The sequence below is a fragment of the Hydra vulgaris genome, chromosome 14, assembly GCF_038396675.1.
Source record: "Hydra vulgaris chromosome 14, alternate assembly HydraT2T_AEP".
NCBI lineage: Eukaryota > Metazoa > Cnidaria > Hydrozoa > Anthoathecata > Hydridae > Hydra > Hydra vulgaris.
The window spans coordinates 12199847-12218611 of NC_088933.1; the positions used below are offsets into that span (position 1 = coordinate 12199847).

At 27.1% G+C, this 18765-nt stretch overlaps 1 protein-coding gene across 2 annotated transcripts in view; it reads left to right on the plus strand.

Moving 5' to 3' along the window:
* Positions 1-18765, plus strand: part of LOC100203970 (alkaline phosphatase) — a 71612-nt gene that overhangs the window by 15713 nt on the left and 37134 nt on the right. For both annotated transcript variants that reach the window (XM_065818243.1, XM_065818244.1), the window contains exons 2-4: positions 4792-5031; positions 6834-6965; positions 17028-17252. In XM_065818243.1, coding sequence (XP_065674315.1) covers positions 4792-5031; positions 6834-6965; positions 17028-17252 — 597 coding nt within the window. The remainder of the gene's footprint in view (positions 1-4791; positions 5032-6833; positions 6966-17027; positions 17253-18765) is intronic.

Genomic DNA, 18765 nt, shown 5'->3' on the forward strand with positions numbered 1-18765 from the left:
CAAAGATGCCCACAAAAGGCTTTCTTATATATTGAGTTTAGACTTTCTAATACTTTAATCTTGAAAATAATAAACTAATATTTACATCTTGAGAGTTTTCATTTAAAGTAACATATGCTATTAACATTGGGCTACTGTGCTTGTTCCATTTTAACTAAAATATTGAAACTACTTAATATGAATCCAACACCTGATGATTAGCATGTTTTAATGCTATGATTGAGTTACAAAAATGAATTATTTTTAATTAAGATTTAAGCTGATTAACAATTGTTACAACCATTTTTGCCAGAAATGCATGCAAAAAGTAACTTAAAGAATATTTTGTAGATAAGCTTGAGAATATTTGTAGTTTAAATTGTTTTTAAAATAATTTTTCTTTAGAGCTTACAGTTTATTGGCTAGTTTTTTTTTCATTTACCTACTGCAATTAATTGCAAACTAAAAGTTTCTTTTATCTATGCTTTAACTATGAAGTACTGAATTATTAAATTATAAGCACACAGAGAGTAGAAATCCAAATTTCAATGCAAATTTTTTTATTTCATCTGAGTATCAAATACCTTAAGGATTAATTTTTTGGTTATTGAATTGATTTTTGAAAAAATCAAGTGATATACCTGAAATATTTTCGAAAAAAATTTTTTTAAATAAAAATTTGCTTACAATTGAGTAGCATCAATTATATTTTAAGCACTTGTTAGTAAATTCTTCAAGGATTTCATCTTTTGATCGCTTCTCATAGTTTTTGTTGTGAAAACTTTATTTTCTTTTTAATCTTTTTTTGGTTAGTGAAACTACTGTTGTAGTAGTAAAGTTTTTAACATAATTGATGAAGTAGCAGGCATAGGCTTTGAAAAAGATAAGTAGGACCATCAAAAACTGAAAAATCTGCTCTGTCATCAGTTTTAAATTTTGAACAATTTGACAACTTCAATATGAGTTGAGTGCTTTGATGGAGTAAGCTTCTCACACATATATAATATGGATAATGCAATTGTCCATTTTTTGCATAATTCTTATTTAAGAACTGGAAATCTATGGAAAATATGTCATCTCCTTTTATGTATCTATTTGTGTAACCATACATAGAACAGTAATTCACCATTTTAACATTGAAAAATTAAAAATATATAGTTGAATAAGTTTTTTTGCCATAATTATAAATGGCTTCCACAACATTATGTCACAGCAAGAATGAATATATTTGTAACACTGCACCATTATATCATTGGTGCAGTGTTACAAATATATTCATTCTTCTTTTTTCTTAGCTTCCAACGATCTGTAAAGGCCAAAAATTTAAAATATTTTTAACCTATTTCTTTAATACTTCCAATTGTTTCTTAACATTCATTATTAAATCTAGTTTTTGTATCTGTTTCATTAACATTGAGAACTTTTTACCATGTTACAACAGTTTTGATAAGATTTCATATAAAATATGTTCTAATGTTTTATAAAATACTGATTTTATGATATGTTATAATATTTACTTAATCTGTTGATTTGTTTATTGATTGGATTGTAATCTTGATTTTTCCAAAAAAAAAATTCAAACTTGTAAGTATCACCTTGGATGGTCCACCAAATAAACAATTGACCAATACACTCATTACAGTTTGCAAAAGAAGTTGCATTATCTGTTATTTTTTCAAATAATGTACTGCCACGGTATAACAACATTTTTTCATAGTCTTACATAATAACATATAGTCTTACATAATAATCTCATCATCAATAAACAAATTTTCTATTTTTCTTCACTACATTAAAATGCTGCTCATTCATTTTGAAATTTTTGAAGTTATTCTTACAAAAGTTCTTACAAAAAGCAGTTAGTAGTCTGCTAGCATCTGGTTATACAAATTTCAGATTTAACAAAATACTTAGAAGATCTAAAAATAACCTTATAAAATCTCCTTAAAGTAAATCTTTTAACTAAAACACTATAAACCCATAGGAGATAATGTTTATGAGTTACAATTTCTTTTCATTCAGAATTCAAGTTCTTTAAATATCTTAAAGAGAAATAACATAAGTTTAGAAGTTCTGGAAATGTTATTTGCCACCATAGTAATAAGTTTTATATTGTCACTAATTTTTATTAAAAAACATGGAATCCATTTTGAATGAGCTAGTAATTGCAAATGAAGTGTTTTTAAAATAAATAACACCAATGGAATGCCTAAATCTCTTTTGTTAATCATAAGGATTACTTTCATTTTGTCAAAACTTGCTTTGTTTTTATCTAGTTTATCTTGAGCAAAATTTTGAAAACACGAAGAAGAATAAAGAAACACGGAGAACTTGTTGAATATGATTGAGTAAGATAAGTCAGAGTTTGTCAAAAAGGTAGTTCTTAAATAGCAGATGGTGGTGATAAGTGGGATTTTTTATTGCTTCTAACTTTTTATTTTTTTAAGTTTATTGAATAATCTAACTTGCATTTGGATTTGCATTTCATTCCACTATAATTTGTTTTTCTTCGTTGAGAAAAGTAAGAGCTTCGAACTATTAAATTTCTTTTTAGCAGATAAGTAATTGGTACAACCATAAAGGCAACACTTTTTACCTGTATCTCAATATGACTATGATGGAAACTTAATTTTGGCATAATTTTTAATAGGCAGTCAGGCGTGCCATTTGCATGGTTGCAAGGCCTTTAGTTATATTGGCCTTTAGTTATATTGCAAGGCCTTTAGTTATATTGGTGTAAATCTATAATATTGGAGTTTGTAATTTAAAAACAATGAGGAATCAATAGATAAAAATAGTTAGCAATAGTTTTTTTTGTATAAGTAAGCTTTATCATTTTTGGAAAAGTTTTATATTATAAAAGTATAAAAGTATTATATTATAAATATAGTTATATTTTAAATACAGTAAAATGAAATAACTTTTGCCTCTTGGGGTAACTTTGGGCCTGGAAGAGTAAAGTGTTTTTTAATTGAATATGAAACTAGGCTGGTGGCCTATTTTACCCCAACAAATATCATTATTTGTGAAATAATGTACAAACAATGATGTAAATGAAAATAATGATCAACAAATTAATAAAAATAAATTGATTGTATTTATCAACAAATAAATAAATGGGGTAACCTATTTATTTGTTTGTTGTTTGATTGTATTGGAATGTTCTAAATGTATTAAAAAAGTGTAGTTTATTTAGTGGCATTAGTTTTTTGTGTAGGCTTATGTTTTAAGACAAATATTTATATATTTGTTACCCCCTCCCACACCTTTCTTTTAAATATGAATACAGTAGATGAACGTTTTCTAATTATGTATTTTTCTTTCTCTTTTGATTCAGAAGCAGCCATGCCTCTGATAAGATAAAGCATGTTGCCAGGAAATATGCCTTTTGTGATGATGAAGTACTTCTGAATGGGGTTTCCATTTAACAGAATAAACATGTTAGTGCTTAATAAGACATATCTCAATAAACAAGGCAGATCTGTTGGTTGTTTTAAAGACAGTATGCCAGGAATCGGCTGGTTTGAAATTTTAATGAAGCAACATAATGACATGCCTTGCTTGAGGTTTACAAATTCAAAAGAAACTCTTAAGGACATTCCTCCTGAAAACATAATAAATGACAGTGAGACAAACTTTTCAGATTATCCAGAATGCAAAAAAATGATAATTGAAAAGGTATAAAATACCCAAAATAAATTATAGATAAATCTAAATCAGCAACTTCTATAATATTTTCTGGTACTTCTGCAGGAGAACTTCTATCAGTTTATGTTGTTTACAAAGCTCAGAAAATGTAGAGCATGTGGGCTGAAATTGGTCCTAAAGCCACCCGCTACAACATTCTAGAGGAAAAAAAGACACAGACAATTCGGCAAGACAAATTTCCAGGCCTACTAAAACAACTAATGGATACTGTAAGTGTCAACCCTACTAAGAATATACAGGCTTGCTTCAGAAAATCTGGAATTAACCCTACAGACCCTGAACTAGTCCTGAATTGTATTCCACACAGTGTTGAAAATGATGAATCAGTCAACACATCAGTTGCTGATTCAATTCTATCTCATCTGCAAGAGATGCATTTTGGAAAAAAGTACGACAAAAAGACAAGAAACAAAAAAAGGGGCATCTAGATGTTCAGCTCAAAAAAGTGTTGTTTGACCATCTGATGATGCAGATGTAGATACCGGTACTTATGATTATACCAGCAGCACAAAGAATATATTGGTAGTTGTACAAGAATGGATACCAGTAACTACAAAATGCACATTTTTTAACATTTTTGAGATGTTTACCTAATGAACATTATGTGTAAATGATGATTTATACATTTTAAAAATTTTAGTTGTGGCCAATATAACCTAGTGTTGTCTAACTTTAGCTTTGTATGATTTTTATGTAAAAAGGCATAAGTAAATGTTGTGGCTAACTTGGGTGGTTAACTTATTTTTTAAAATAATAAAATAAATTTTATTATAGAACAAATATTCTATTTAAAATTATTTGTACATCATGGTAATGCTATAGCCCCTGAATAAAACCTTCAAATTCATAAATATAATTACTTGCCTTGTCAGAATATGCAATGTTTCAACTGGGACAATAATTACCCCCATTATACGGTATTAGATTTATTATATAATAGAACTTCATTTATAAGATTTATATTTTATAATTTTTATATAGTTTAGATTTTTAGAATTTGGAATTTTGTTATTATTATTGTGAAATTAAAAGTTAAATGTTAATTTATGTAAACTGTGTAGTTAGTGTTAGATTTTGTAATGAAAAATGTGAATTTATTTATAGAAGATTCTAACAATAAGTCATTGCATAAAGAGGCTGACTTCAATATTCAAAATGGCATAGTTCAACAACAATCAGAAAACCAGTGGTTTAAAAATGGTATAGAAACAATTAAAAAGAAATTAAGAGTAAAGAAAATAAATAAAAAAGCTAAAAATGTCATTTTGTTTATTGGTGATGGTATGGGACCTTCAACAGTAACAGCTGCTCGTATACTTGATGGGCAAAAGAAAAAAAAGAAAGGTAAAGTAAATAGTTACTATAATCTGGTTACCATTATAATATGTTTTATTAAACAGTAATACAATTACTAATTAGCTTAAATCATAATAAAGAATCTTAAATGTTTGTTATAAATATTTGTAGTTTGTCTGTATGTCCTACATAATCTAGTAATATCTTATATGGTTTACTTGAGGATATTTTGTCACATTTACTTGATAAAGTACTGTAGTGTGTAAAAGTATTAATATTATAATAATAATATTGTTACTTTTATAAATAAAAGTTTTTTTTTATATTATAGTAACAATAAAAATAATTGTGTTGAAACAAGTAATTTAGAAAAACAGTAACAAAGGACTTCTATTTTTTGAGTTAAATTTATTTATGAATTTCAATAATTTTACACTCTATTTTTATATTGTAATTTTAAATAAGACTTTCTATTCAAAAACCTTCTAGCAAAGACATTTTTTTTTAATGGCAGGTAAGCTGACCTATTTTAATGGCTGAATATCTGGTAATTAGATATTCAGCCATTAAAATATAAAAATGACATTATTTTAATACAACATTAATTTGCAACCATGTAGTATCAGCAGCTTTTTGTTTTTTTCTAAGTTGACAAACTAAAAAAAGTTTTATTGGTAATTGTAAAGTGTTTTTGAATAAGGTTTAATTTTTAATTGTTTCTAGTTATTTTAGCAAGTAAGTTTCAGTTTTTTTTTCCAAGAATAAAAAACAATATCAGTTTAAAACAAAAAACATCAAGTGAAAAAAAATTACTGCGTTTTTAAAATTACCAAATTGTCTCTGCTTGTAGTTTTTGTTTTCTTTTTACATTTAAGAGGTAAATTTATATTTTCATAAACTAAAATTATATTTTAATGAACTGTTAACGTTGTAATATAAATATTTTTTACAAACAGCTATGTAGTTTGTAAATAATATTGGATTGATTATATTTCGCACCCTTTACACGTGGTATAGTGGTTGTTAGTGATCAACCAAAATTCTGTTTTGGTTTGGGACAAAATTTCAATATGAACTGATACTGAAATTTCTGTTTTTAATTAATTCTAATTTTAAATTAGTTGGTAAGAAACAAAATTTTGATAGAAAAACAAAACTAAAATTTCAATTTTGTCTGATTTCATAATTTCTATATGAAATTTTGAGCCCATCGTTCTCAAACTACTTAAACTTTTAATTAGTAAATAGCGCATACCCGTCTGTTTTTAAAAAATATCAGATCCGCAAAAAATCCAACCATTGCAGTGCGTATATTATTTTGAATCTTGCATTGATAACATTTTTTTAATAAAAAAATTGGTTTAAAAAGTTTAAATAAAATTGAACAAGGAAAAAATTTTGGTATTAGTTTCAATAAAATGTTTGTCGAAATCAGTTTCGATATTGATCTTGTATACCCAAATTTTCTGTATATTTTGGTTTCAGCATATTTTCTGTTTCTGTCTATCAATAGTGGTTCTACTGCTAAACCACTTGCAAAATTTTGTTATCCTCAGTCTCTTTTAATTAATTTCCATAAATCTTATAATTAATTACCAATGAATTGTGTTAAGTTAAATTTTAGATAACATGAAACAAATAATTGCGAATAACTGAAACAGTTGTAAAGGTATCTCTCTTTATTCTTTAAGTTGAACATGATTCTATCAAAGAAGTTAAACAAAAGTTGTTTTACCTTGCACCACAATGATTTCTAACCTTCTTTTTTACAAAATTAAATTTTTTTTTCACAGATTTTTTTTGCTTTGTTACTATTTTAATTTTTTAATTTTATTTTGTATTTGTTTTAGGTGAAGAAAATATTCTTAGCTGGGAAGAGTTTGAAAATGTTGCTCTATCAAAAACATACAATGTTGATGCACAAGTTCCTGATTCTGCAGGCACTGCAACAGCATTCATGTCAGGAGTTAAAACAAATATGGGTAAATCTTTTACAACTTACAAATTACAAGATTAAAAAATTTACTTTTTGTTTTTTTGCTTAATAAAAAACATCATTTAATTCAAAACTGAAATATTTTTTAAAGTACAAAATCAGGTTTGGGGTGTAATTAAATACATTTACTTCATTACAATACCTGGTTACTTTTTAAAGAACTTCTACATGTAACCAGTTACATTTAAAATGCAGTACTTTTACTTTCAGTACTTTTCAGGCTTACTTTGTAATGAGTTACTTTCAGAAAAAAGATATAAGCTTTTATTTAATGTAGCAAAAAAAGTGTTTCTTTTAAATCACACTAGAATGGCAGATGAACATTTTGAACAGCAGCTGCTATTACAATATATACCCTCTAAAGGTCCAGCATTAATCTATAAGATAAGGTATAAGATACACATATTTGTAAATATGACTCATGTCCTAAATAAAACAAAACTAATGTAAGTGCCATTTAATCAAGCTAATTTATAAATCCTCATAATCTAGTGTAAACATACCAATCGCAATAAACATATAGTTGATTTATGGATTAAACATGTGTTAGGTTTTATTCCAAGATTTAAAAATAGATTTCTTGTATTTTAAAGTTGAATTTAGTTTTGTGAACTGCACAAGTACTTTATACTTTGTAAATAAAAAGTACTTTCAACATACTGTAATTTTTTCTTTTGTTTTAGTATTTTGGTTTAGCATTACTTTTTTATTTTACTTTGAAAAATGGTTGTATCATAGATCCGGATTCAGTTTTTTTTTTTTAAACATTTTTCATCTTAAGCATGGTTTATTTAGTTATTATTATAATTACATAATTGTTTTTAATGAGTGTTTTGGATATCTGAGGTTATCACTCGGATAGGGATTGCAAAATTACCAAATTTTTTTATTACTGGTAAAAAAAAATTTTTTTGTACCAATAATAAAATTTTAGTTAAAACTACTTATAAGAGCAATAAATTGATCTAATTAATTAAATCAATGAATTAAAAAAGTTAAATCATTAATAATTAACTCGGTATAAAGAAATTAAATCAATTCATTTTTAATATCTTTTTAAAAATATGTTTGCAAAAAGCATAACTTATCTATGCTCCTGTCATTTAGTTGCGATCTTATTTTTGTGGTAGCAGTTTTACTAGTTTTATTAATTATTATAGTTGTAAACTTTTCTGTTATTACTATTTAAGTTTTTTGAATTTTGAAATATGTGTAGAATATCTGAAATAATACTTTGTCTTTCCTTTATTTGTTTCTTTATTAACATTGTTTTTCCACGCAGCTGCCTCGTTTTTGTTTGTGTTTTGGAGTTATAGAGTTAAGAATGGGTAGTAACCATAACAACAACAAAAAACAAAAAAAAACCCTCCTTGACTATTGTGGTCCCTTTGACCTTGGGGAAGTGAATAATATAAAAAAAGTTGTTTTGCTGTGTTAATTCATTTAACATAAATTATGTTAATCAGCTGTATAAAGCTTCTCATCTTTGCAGCAATAAGTTTTTTTTAGCAAAAATATTTCTCAAAGAACAAGAGAGTAACTACTTCAATTTTGTTTTAAAGGTGTTTTTTAAATCTGATTTCTTGATATAAGTTTGTCTCATAACTTCATGTGATGATAATTTATGTGATTCAGGTTTTATAAGATCTTTTTATTTTTTATCTCCTATTTATTAAATATAAAAAGTTTTGTTCATGTTTAATTTTATACTCCATAAAGAAAACTGATATAAAAATTATGCTATTTTTAACTACTTCAAGTTTAGACAGGTTAATTTAGATGACTAAACCAGAATACCAGTGTCAATATTGACCTTATCACTAAGTGTAGAACTTTTTCAAATGTAGTACTACTTGCTCAAACTTTAATTTCCAGTCATATACTGAAACTCATACCTACCCCAATTTTGGTATGACATCATTTGTATATAATATATTGGTTTGACATCATGTATCAGGTTTACGGAGCCAAGCCAGAGCTGTGGAGCTGGGGAGTTGCTGTTTTTTAGTGGAGTTAGTGCTGGAGCCTTAAAAATCTAATGGCTCTCATATTTTTAAGTTGTTTTTGTTTGCTTGTGAAAAGCGTTCCTTTAATAATTAATTTCATTTTTTGTCATGGTTTATATTGTCATGTTTGATTCGTTATTATAATTCAAGTCAATGGTTGGTTAACAGAAAGTTATTTTATTTATGCATCAAGTCATATGATGTGTTTTAACGTTTTTAATTAGTTAAAATCTTTCAAAGTTATGTGTAACTCTTAATAAATCAATTTGTACTTAGTTGTAATTACATAATTTGAAAATATGAAGTTTAAACTTTTTAATATATAGAAATAAAAGTATATTTACTCAAAATATTTTGCTTTTTAAATGTGATTAAAAGTTAATTCCTGTAATTGGCAGGCTAATGTGATCAAAAAAATATTCAAAAATTTTTAATTTTTGTCAAGCTGGAGCTGGACATTTTTTAGGAGCCGGATATTTTTTAGGAGTCGAGCCTTAAAAATAACTTCCTGCTCCTCAAGCTTGATATGTATATAATATCTTGGTATGTCATCATATGTATGTATTAGTATTTAGGTATGGCATATGTAAATAATAATATTTTAGTATGATTCATGTTTTTTCATTTTTTTGGTATGGTTTGGTTTGGTTTTGGTATGACATTATAAATACATTTTGAAATTACATATTTTTCATATTTTAAAATGACATCATATATATTAATATTTTGGTATGACGTCATATGTATATAATAATCTTTTGTTATGTATTAGTACTAAACTTACTAGCTTTAATGTTAATAGTGTTGTTATTATTCTTAAACATTAATTATGTTTAATTAATCCAATGGCTTGGAATAAGTCTTCTATTTTAAAAACGTTTACAAAAAAATGAATAATTTCAAAGTTCAATCAAATTTTTGGTAAGATTTTTTTTAGTTTAAACAATTGGTATTTGTACCAATAACAAAAAGGTATTAGTAATAATCAGAGCTGGGCATTGCTACCAAATATTTGAAAGCAATATTGCTACCTTCTGCATCTTTAGGAACCAGAAACCGCTCCTGCTCTTCTGCTACTTTATCAAACTAAATAATTAGTAGCAACTAGTACGCTACCAAAAATATATTTTATAGAGAAGGGCAGTAAGAAAAAACTTATTGTCCTCGTCTACCACAGTTTTTAATATCCATATGGGATGATATAAAGTGACATTTTTTTAAGTTTGTTTTTTCACTTTTTTTAGTATTTTACTCTAAATCTAAATTTACTTAGTGTTAGTTATTTTTTATAAGTAAATTGAAACTTATATCCATGTTGCCAGCTAGTAAGTGACTGGGGCCCCGGCCCCATATAAAAATGAGACTTTTAGCAAACCCGGCCCCGGCAAAATTATAAGATTTAGCAGAGTTGATATTTGGGGCTATAAAAAAATTTATAATACTTAATGTATAATAATTTTATGCTTACATTTACTATTTGTTAAATACTGGCATACATTTATATATTTTTAAACTCAAATTTATTTCCAACAAGATTGCAAGCTTTATTAAGTTATGAGTTTAAATTAGAGAATAAGAAATAGAGACTTTAAAATTAAAATAAGTTAAAATAAATTAAAATAAAATAAATTAAAATAAGACTTTAAAATAAGTTAAAATACTAGGAAACGTATAACTAAAGACTTAAAAAGTTGTAAGTTGTATAAAAATGAAAAACATGAAGATGAGTAAAAGTTATAAGGTTTTTTTTTGATGTGCAAGGAAAAAAACTGGATTAATAAAAGTTTTTATAGCATGAAAAGTAGAGTGGTTCTAAAAACAACATTTTTTGAAAATGTCTGATTGCACCCCCTAAATGTGTTCCATGTAATAAATCAATACTACATTTAAAAAATTTGTAAATAAAAATATTTGATGGAAATCTATTCTGAAGCACAAACTGTTGAAGTCTTTAATTGAGAATTAACTTTAGCATTGAAAGCCAGAGAGATTTCGATGTTTAACAATGGGTTAATCTGTTTAACTGTTAGTAGATTCAAGAGTCAAATTAGAGTAAGAATTTTTTTGCAAATAACTCTGCTTTATTCTTGAAAGAAGTAAAAGGATCAGACCCATGAATTAGAAATTAAATCTTAGACTTACTTTAGTTAACATTGTTGAAGACTAATCAAAAGTCTTTAGAATCTAACATCTGAGATAAGAAACAAGATTTGTTAAAATGAGAATAGCAAAGCTTAACATTAAAATTTATATGGTGTAGTATTTGTCGAAAGATAAAATGATCAGATGGATGTAGTAGAAAAGTAAGAAAACTTGAAGAGAATGCCTTACATATTGTATAAATTAGCTTTAGTTAAGAAAAAAAAATGCTCTAGATTATTTATATTAGAGAAACAGCATAAAAGAGGAAGGCTAAAACCTGATGATGATTATGATGATGATGATGATGATGATGATGATGATGATGATGATAATCATGATGATCAGGCTTTAGCCTTTCTCTTTTAGGCTGTTGATGATGATGATGATGATGATGATGATGATGATGATGATGATGATGATAATGATAATAATGATGATGATGATAATAATGATGATGATGATAGTGATGATGATGATAATAATGATGATTATGATGACCATATTGATCATAATGATGTTTATATAAGCATATATATACAAAATATAACATGAATTTTGAATAAAAAAATATACTTTAGGATGTATGAATGTTTATGCAGCCCCGGTCACAAACTGGCCCTGGCTATATTTTATCAAACCTGGCCCTGGCCCCGGTCAAATATCAACCCCGGTCACTTACTATTGCCAGCATTCTCCTGGTGAGTTTCGTTGGATTCTGGAGCAAAATCTAATTTTTTGATGTTGATTACCTGCAAATGTCCATAATCATGCATTTTTTACTTCATCTGCTGTATTGTCCGCTGTGCTATATTTATTGCGAGATGTAACTGACAACTGGCAGTTTGTAATAAGGATGCGTAAAAGAATGCAAACACTATTCAAATGTAAACCTTAAAAATTTAAATTGTTACATTCATATACAATAAAACATATAAAATATTATGTTCTTTGATTGATAGGTATTTTAACCCATCAGCCTAGAATTCAAGTTCAAACTTGGCAATATCTAGGTATCTTTACAAGCCAGCAAGTTCATTTTCTGAGCTGCACAATGACACTACTTTGATAGAATGATATCATCATTGCAACTTTCTGGTAATTTCCTCCAAAAAGAAAGCAACAAGTTGACCAGTTCAGGATCCACCTTCTCTCTCTGTTTTTCCTATTCAACTAAACTAAACCAGTTAAAGGAACTAACATATTTTGAATCATTATCTGTAATCAACCTGAGGGTTTAAAAAATCTTCTGAAAATACCGAATTTCAATTGACTACAACGCCTTTAATTTTGCAAAATATTTTTTGGAATAAGAAACAGTTTTCTGTTGACTCTTTTTGAAATAAATTCTCCACATTTAACTTTTTATATTAAACTCCTAATGAGTCATTTCATGCCAACTGGACCAAGGTCCAACATGGACCCCCTCAGATTTTGATGAAACTTAGTAAGTTTGTTAATATCAATGAGAAAAGCAATTCTTGAAAATTTTACCATAAAATCTTTTGTGGCTCATAAGGTACAGTCGTTTGAAATTTCTGATTTTTCCAAAAATAAAAACTTTAGTAGCAAAAACATGTCTTGTTCATACTTTGATGCTCTATATTTTAAAAACAAAATTTCAGAAAACCTTCTAGTTTTTTTTATTGTATACAACTCTTGACTTACTTTAATAAAACTTTGACATTGAATTCTCAAATGTCATTGAATTCTCAAATGTCAATTTTTTCCATAATGGCTACCTAAAAAAGCTAAAAAATTGTTTGCAAATATAAAAAGTCTAATTTACCCAATATTTAATACCATGGCCATAAATTTTGTAATATTTTTCCAATACACTCACTATTCCACCTCTCCCCATTAATTTGACTTATTTCATTATCATGTTCAAATTTAGATTACAACTTATATCAAGTTAATATAATAACTTATATAAGTTATTTGATTTGTCAACACAATGCACAAGTTGGTTATGTAATAAAAAATATTATCTTATAAACAATCAATAAACATTGCATCTTTCAAATAAATTTTTGCTAAAAAACTATGTTTAAAACAAATAAATCTAATTTATAATAATTTTGCTAAATTGTTTTTTAATTATGTTACTTATGCTATTGTACAAATGTAATATTTCAGTTTTTTCTTGAGCTGATAGTTCATAGCATCTACCAGTTGTTGATTGAACTTGTAAAGATGAAATTTTGCATAAAATGTGCGTTATTGGAACCCAGCAAATACCTTCTTTATGTGGCCAAGTAAAAGTGTTTAACAAAATAGACTGCTTCATGAACTTGATAAGAACATCTTGATTTTCTTCAGATATTTCCACAATATTGCCTAAAAACCATTTTGCATCATAAACACATGCTATATTAATTCCTGGTGAAAGAGAAGAAAGTGGAACCATATGATGCATTTTAGAAACATTTACATTAGTATTCTATTATCAAATGGCACCCGTCTCATCTGTAAAGTAGTTAATGATTGTGGTATAAAACAATGGTGGTTTCTTGTTCCTGGAATTGTTGAACCAGTAGCATAACCTTCTTCTAATTTAAACTTTATGCAATGTAATACAATTGCATCATTTGAAATGTATTGAAAATATATTCCTTTAATATTTTGTTTACACCAATCATACATTTTTTCAGGTGAGTTGATAGGATCTGTTAGTGATTGTAAACTGGCCCTAGCTACAAGTCTTTTGACAGAGCCCCCAATGCCATCACAAGCACTCTTTCCATGTGGTGTGGCAAAAAAATGCCATTCTGCAGATACTTTATGATCTAGTTCATGGTGACATAAATTAGATATGTTTTTATAATTTTTATATTGTGAACCTGCACCATCACTAAAATAAATGCAGAGGTTAAAGTAAGGCATCAACTCTTTTAAATATTTGTTACTTCATAAATAAAAAAATGAACTGAGTTTGTATTGTGTTGCAAATGATCTGAAATAATACAAACACTTTTACATTTTATCATATTTTCTTCCATATAGTAAATAACAAAAAGATGCAATGTTGCTTGACTGTTGTTCCAATGGAAACCTTGTACTGCATCTTGAATTAAAAAACTGTAATTTTCAGCAAAGTCTAGTAATACTAAAATATGATTTCTTAGTAATGTTATTTTTAGATGGTGCAAATATGCTGCTTGATTTTTGGCTATATAATGATGATCTCTTAATTGGTCTATTTGTTGACAAGCTTTTTCAATAAAATCATCCACTGGAAGAGTTAGTGTAACTATATCATGTTTTTTGTTGGCTTTTTGCCACTGATTAAAGGTGATTTCTTCCAAGCTGTGCTTATCAAATAAAGCAGTAACAAACAAATACTGAATGGAGACCTGAAGCACCTCCAATAAGAATACACTACTTAGGTCTAAGTTCACAAAACTTAGAAAACCCAATCTTGACGTCAAATGAAATTTTAATGAACTCTTAATAAAGTTCTTTTATATTAACTAATAGAAGTCTTTTTTGAAAATGTTGTCTTTTACCATTAACCTGGATTGAGACATACTGTTTCATACCTGGACACATTCGAGAGTATTCATCGGATTGGTAAAATTCATGAACTTGATTTTTTACTTTATCACTAATAGATCTTCCTTCTTTTTTAGATGGTTCTGCCATTTGCCACACATTTGTTTCAAATTCCTTGCAGCTTTTATCATTCTAAGGGAAGCAGAATAATTGTTTTGTGCATAATTAATGCTCCAACTCTCAGGAACCAAAGTCAGTAATTTAAGTTTTTCTGATTCCAAGAAACATCAAATTTTGCTTTAACTAATTCCATTAATGAATCCAAGTCTTGTTTACTTTTGCTACACAGCTATTTTGTTTTTGGTTCATTCTTAATTAAATCTGGAGAAACTCCCAAAACAGTTGCTATTTTTTTTTGGGTTGCAGTATGGATTTTGTTCATTTTTCTTTTTGCATAGCTGACCCTGTCTTTATGAGCTGCTAGTTTTAAAGGTGAACAACCAAGGCTATTAATGCTTGAATCAAAGTTTTTATTTAAAATGTTAATCTCATTAAAATCATTATCTTTATTTTGACATGAATTGCTTCCATAATCTTCTTTGTTATTTCTTAAATACAGCATTTTTCGACATTCTGTACAAAGCTTATGACCAGGTATTAAATCAAACTCCTTCGCAACATCCAAACTGATTACTCTGATAGATTCTAAATGGTAACACAATGATAAAACATTAAAGAAGCCATTATCTTTTAAAAAATTAATTAAATAATAATTTGTCAAATGTCAAATTTTTTAAAATACTTTTCAATTTAACTTTGTGTTTGTTGAATGGATTGCAACAAAAGCTTCCATCATACGAAGTCTCAAATCTATCCAAGTAGACCTTTTCATGGTGATTACTATAATTTAATGCTTTTCCAATGGAACATTGAGTTAGATCTAGCAATGCACTTGCCATTTACTTTTTATTAATACCTAAAAAGATTTATTTAAAAACAAGTTTTGAAACTAAGGTTTCCATAAGTTTTGGCACAACAAATATATAGGAATGGATGAAAATTGTAAATAAAAAAAAAGATATAAAAAGATATAAAGATATAAAAAGAAAACTCAATAATTTGCTTGTTTTTTATGTCACAGCTTTTAAATGTGTATGTTGAATTCTTTGTTTGTGTATATAGACACTTCATACATCAGACATATTTCTTTCTAAGTTCTAGGCAAAAATGTGCATGTTAAAAAGTAAATGCTTGGGATAAGGGGTGAGGGGGCAGGTAGGAGCTAGGGCTGTTTAAAAACTGAGTTTAATTCAAGCTTAATTAAAAACTTATTTCTAGTACTTATTGTGAAATACTTTTAAATTCATACATACTTTGTATTAGAATATATTACACAAACTAAAGTACAACAATAACTTTGTTTTTATTGTTTTTAATGCATTTTGGTCAATTTTCATTGTTCTGATTTTGTAACTTCCCCATGAGTACCCACTAATTTTTTTTCTGAAATCACTGAAATAAAGACTATTAAATTAGAAGAAAAAAAAAATTATTTAAACCAGTGTTGGTTCTTAGTTATCAGGGGTTTGAAGTGGAGGCACATTTTCTAAAAATCAGAAATTTCAAACGACTGTACCTTATGAACCACAAAAGATTTTATGATGAAATTTTCAGGAATTGCTTTTCTCATTGATATTAACAAACTTACTAAGTTTCATCAAAATCTGAGGGGTCTATGTTGAAATCCTAAAATTTTAATCCATTTGGGATGGAATGACCCTAATGCAAGTAGGATATGACGTCTTCAAAGTGCGTCCCAGAATGGGCTTCTTTTGACATCTTGACAGTTGACTCCTTGAAATTATATTTGAGAATAAAATCTACAACTAAAAGAACTTTATTGTTAAACAAAAATATTCTGAAAAACTAGAAAGTAAATGTAACAAGAATAAACATTATTTTACATGAAAAAATTTCAAATGTAAAGAACATTGAATACATTGAAATATTTATAATTTTTCACTATAAAAATTTAGCAGTTGTTGTGTATTTTTATAAGTTGTTGTTCAACTTTAAATAAAGATTACTTTAATGAGATGATAAAAAAGTCTAGATTAACGCGTATGTTTGCGTAATATAAATAATAAATTGAGTTAATTGTAGATATTTTATATAAAGCACTTTATATAATAGCTGGTAATAATACAATAGACACTAAAAGTGTTGTATTTTGTATTAGTACCAGCACTGGTAATAATACAATAGACAATTATTATTATTTATATTGTGACAATGTATATTACAATAATATTTTTTTATTAACATGATTATGAAGTTATTACAATATTTAAAAATATTAAAATAATATTAATGACAATTTCAAATAGTTATTAAAATATTGTTTGTAGGTGTCATTAATGTCAATGAGAATGTTACATATAGAGATTGTGCATCATCTATTGGTAATGAAGTTTTGTCACTGGCACAGTATGCAGAGTTAGCTGGATTATCAACAGGTGTAGTTACTACAACACGTCTAACACACGCAACTCCAGCTACTGTTTATGCAAGTTCTGCCTCAAGAAATTGGGAGCATGACAAAACTGTTAGCGATTCTCGATGCAAAGACATAGGCATGTGTTTTTTTAAAAAAATGATTTAATAGCAATGTGTGTGTGTTTATAAAAATTTAAAAAAAGAAACTAATTTTTCGGATTACAAATTTAAATTATTGGTATTTGTAAATGTATAATAATAGATCAACAAAAATGTTTAAGCTTTTAATAAAAAAGACTTTAATTTTTTTTTTTTTTAAATTATATATATTTTTTTAATTTAAAAAATATTACTGAACATAAAGCTAAAGCTACTTTAACCACAAAGTCTAATGTTTTTATTTTAATAATGATATTGAATGGTGAATTTGGGCAAAATCTCAAGTCTTTATCTACATTGTCTCTATAATCTTATGGTAAACTACTTTTTAAAAAAAATGCGACTTACATTTTATTTTTTTAGTTTTAATTTTAGCATTATATTTGTATAACTTTTACCTTATTCACTAATTGTGCTTATTTAATTTTAACAATAAGAAAAATAAGCAGTGGCTGTTTATACCTTTATAAAATCTTTTTTAAAAGCAAGGTTAAGGTTGAGCAATCTTCAGACTGTTTACAAAGTTAGTATGGAACAGATAAATAAATCAAAATAAAGATCAAAATAGGTCAAAAGGTAAAAATAAAAGACAGCACAAAGTCTTTTTTTTTTAATTTTTTTTACTTCTAACCAAGCAAGAAACCAAGCAACCACTATTTACTTGCTAAAAAAAAGCAGGGGTGTGGAGTCGTAAAAAAAAGTATCAAATCCAACTCCAACTCCAATCGTTGAAATTTTCAGAGTACGACTCATCTTCCAACTCCAACTCTGACTCCAAAGCAAAATTTTTGAAAAAGTCTTTGAATTCTTTCAAAAATATTATGCAATAATTAAAATAAAAAAAAATTAATTTTTAGCCAAATATGAAAAATTCTTAGAATGTTAAATATTTTGTACATGCACATGCAATACCGAGAAGTTTTACTATTGGAGTCGGAGTTCCGATTTTGTTTAGCGACTCTAACTCCACTAAAAGTGTTGCAACTTTAACTCCATGACTCCAACTCCGATTCCACAGCCCTGATAATAAGAAGACCAATTAAACAGTAGTTAGTAGGATCTTGTAGTTATTGGCGGCAAGTATTGTAGTAGTAGCAGTATTGGGATCAGAATAATCTCTAGAGTTTTTTAAAAATGGAACCACGAACTCCGTTTTCCAGCAGGTAAGGAAGAAGCTAAGCACTTGTTAAACAGTTTAAAAAGGGTATTTACGAGAGCTCTTTTGTAAGACTTCTTAACACTGTTGTAAAACTGTGATAGAAATGTTGTTTGAACCATAAGCTTTGAAAAGTTTAACTAAGAAATAACTTTAGCAATAGAAGTTATTTAGGTGTCTAACGATGGGTTAAGTTTAATAAAGCAAACAAAGCCATGAAATCAAGCTCAGTAAAATATTCAGCCATTAAAGAAATGCATTTTAAAAACTTTAGACTCTCATTAAGTTTGAAAAAATGTGAAAATAGATGTGGCAAAGCATGGAAATGTTATAAA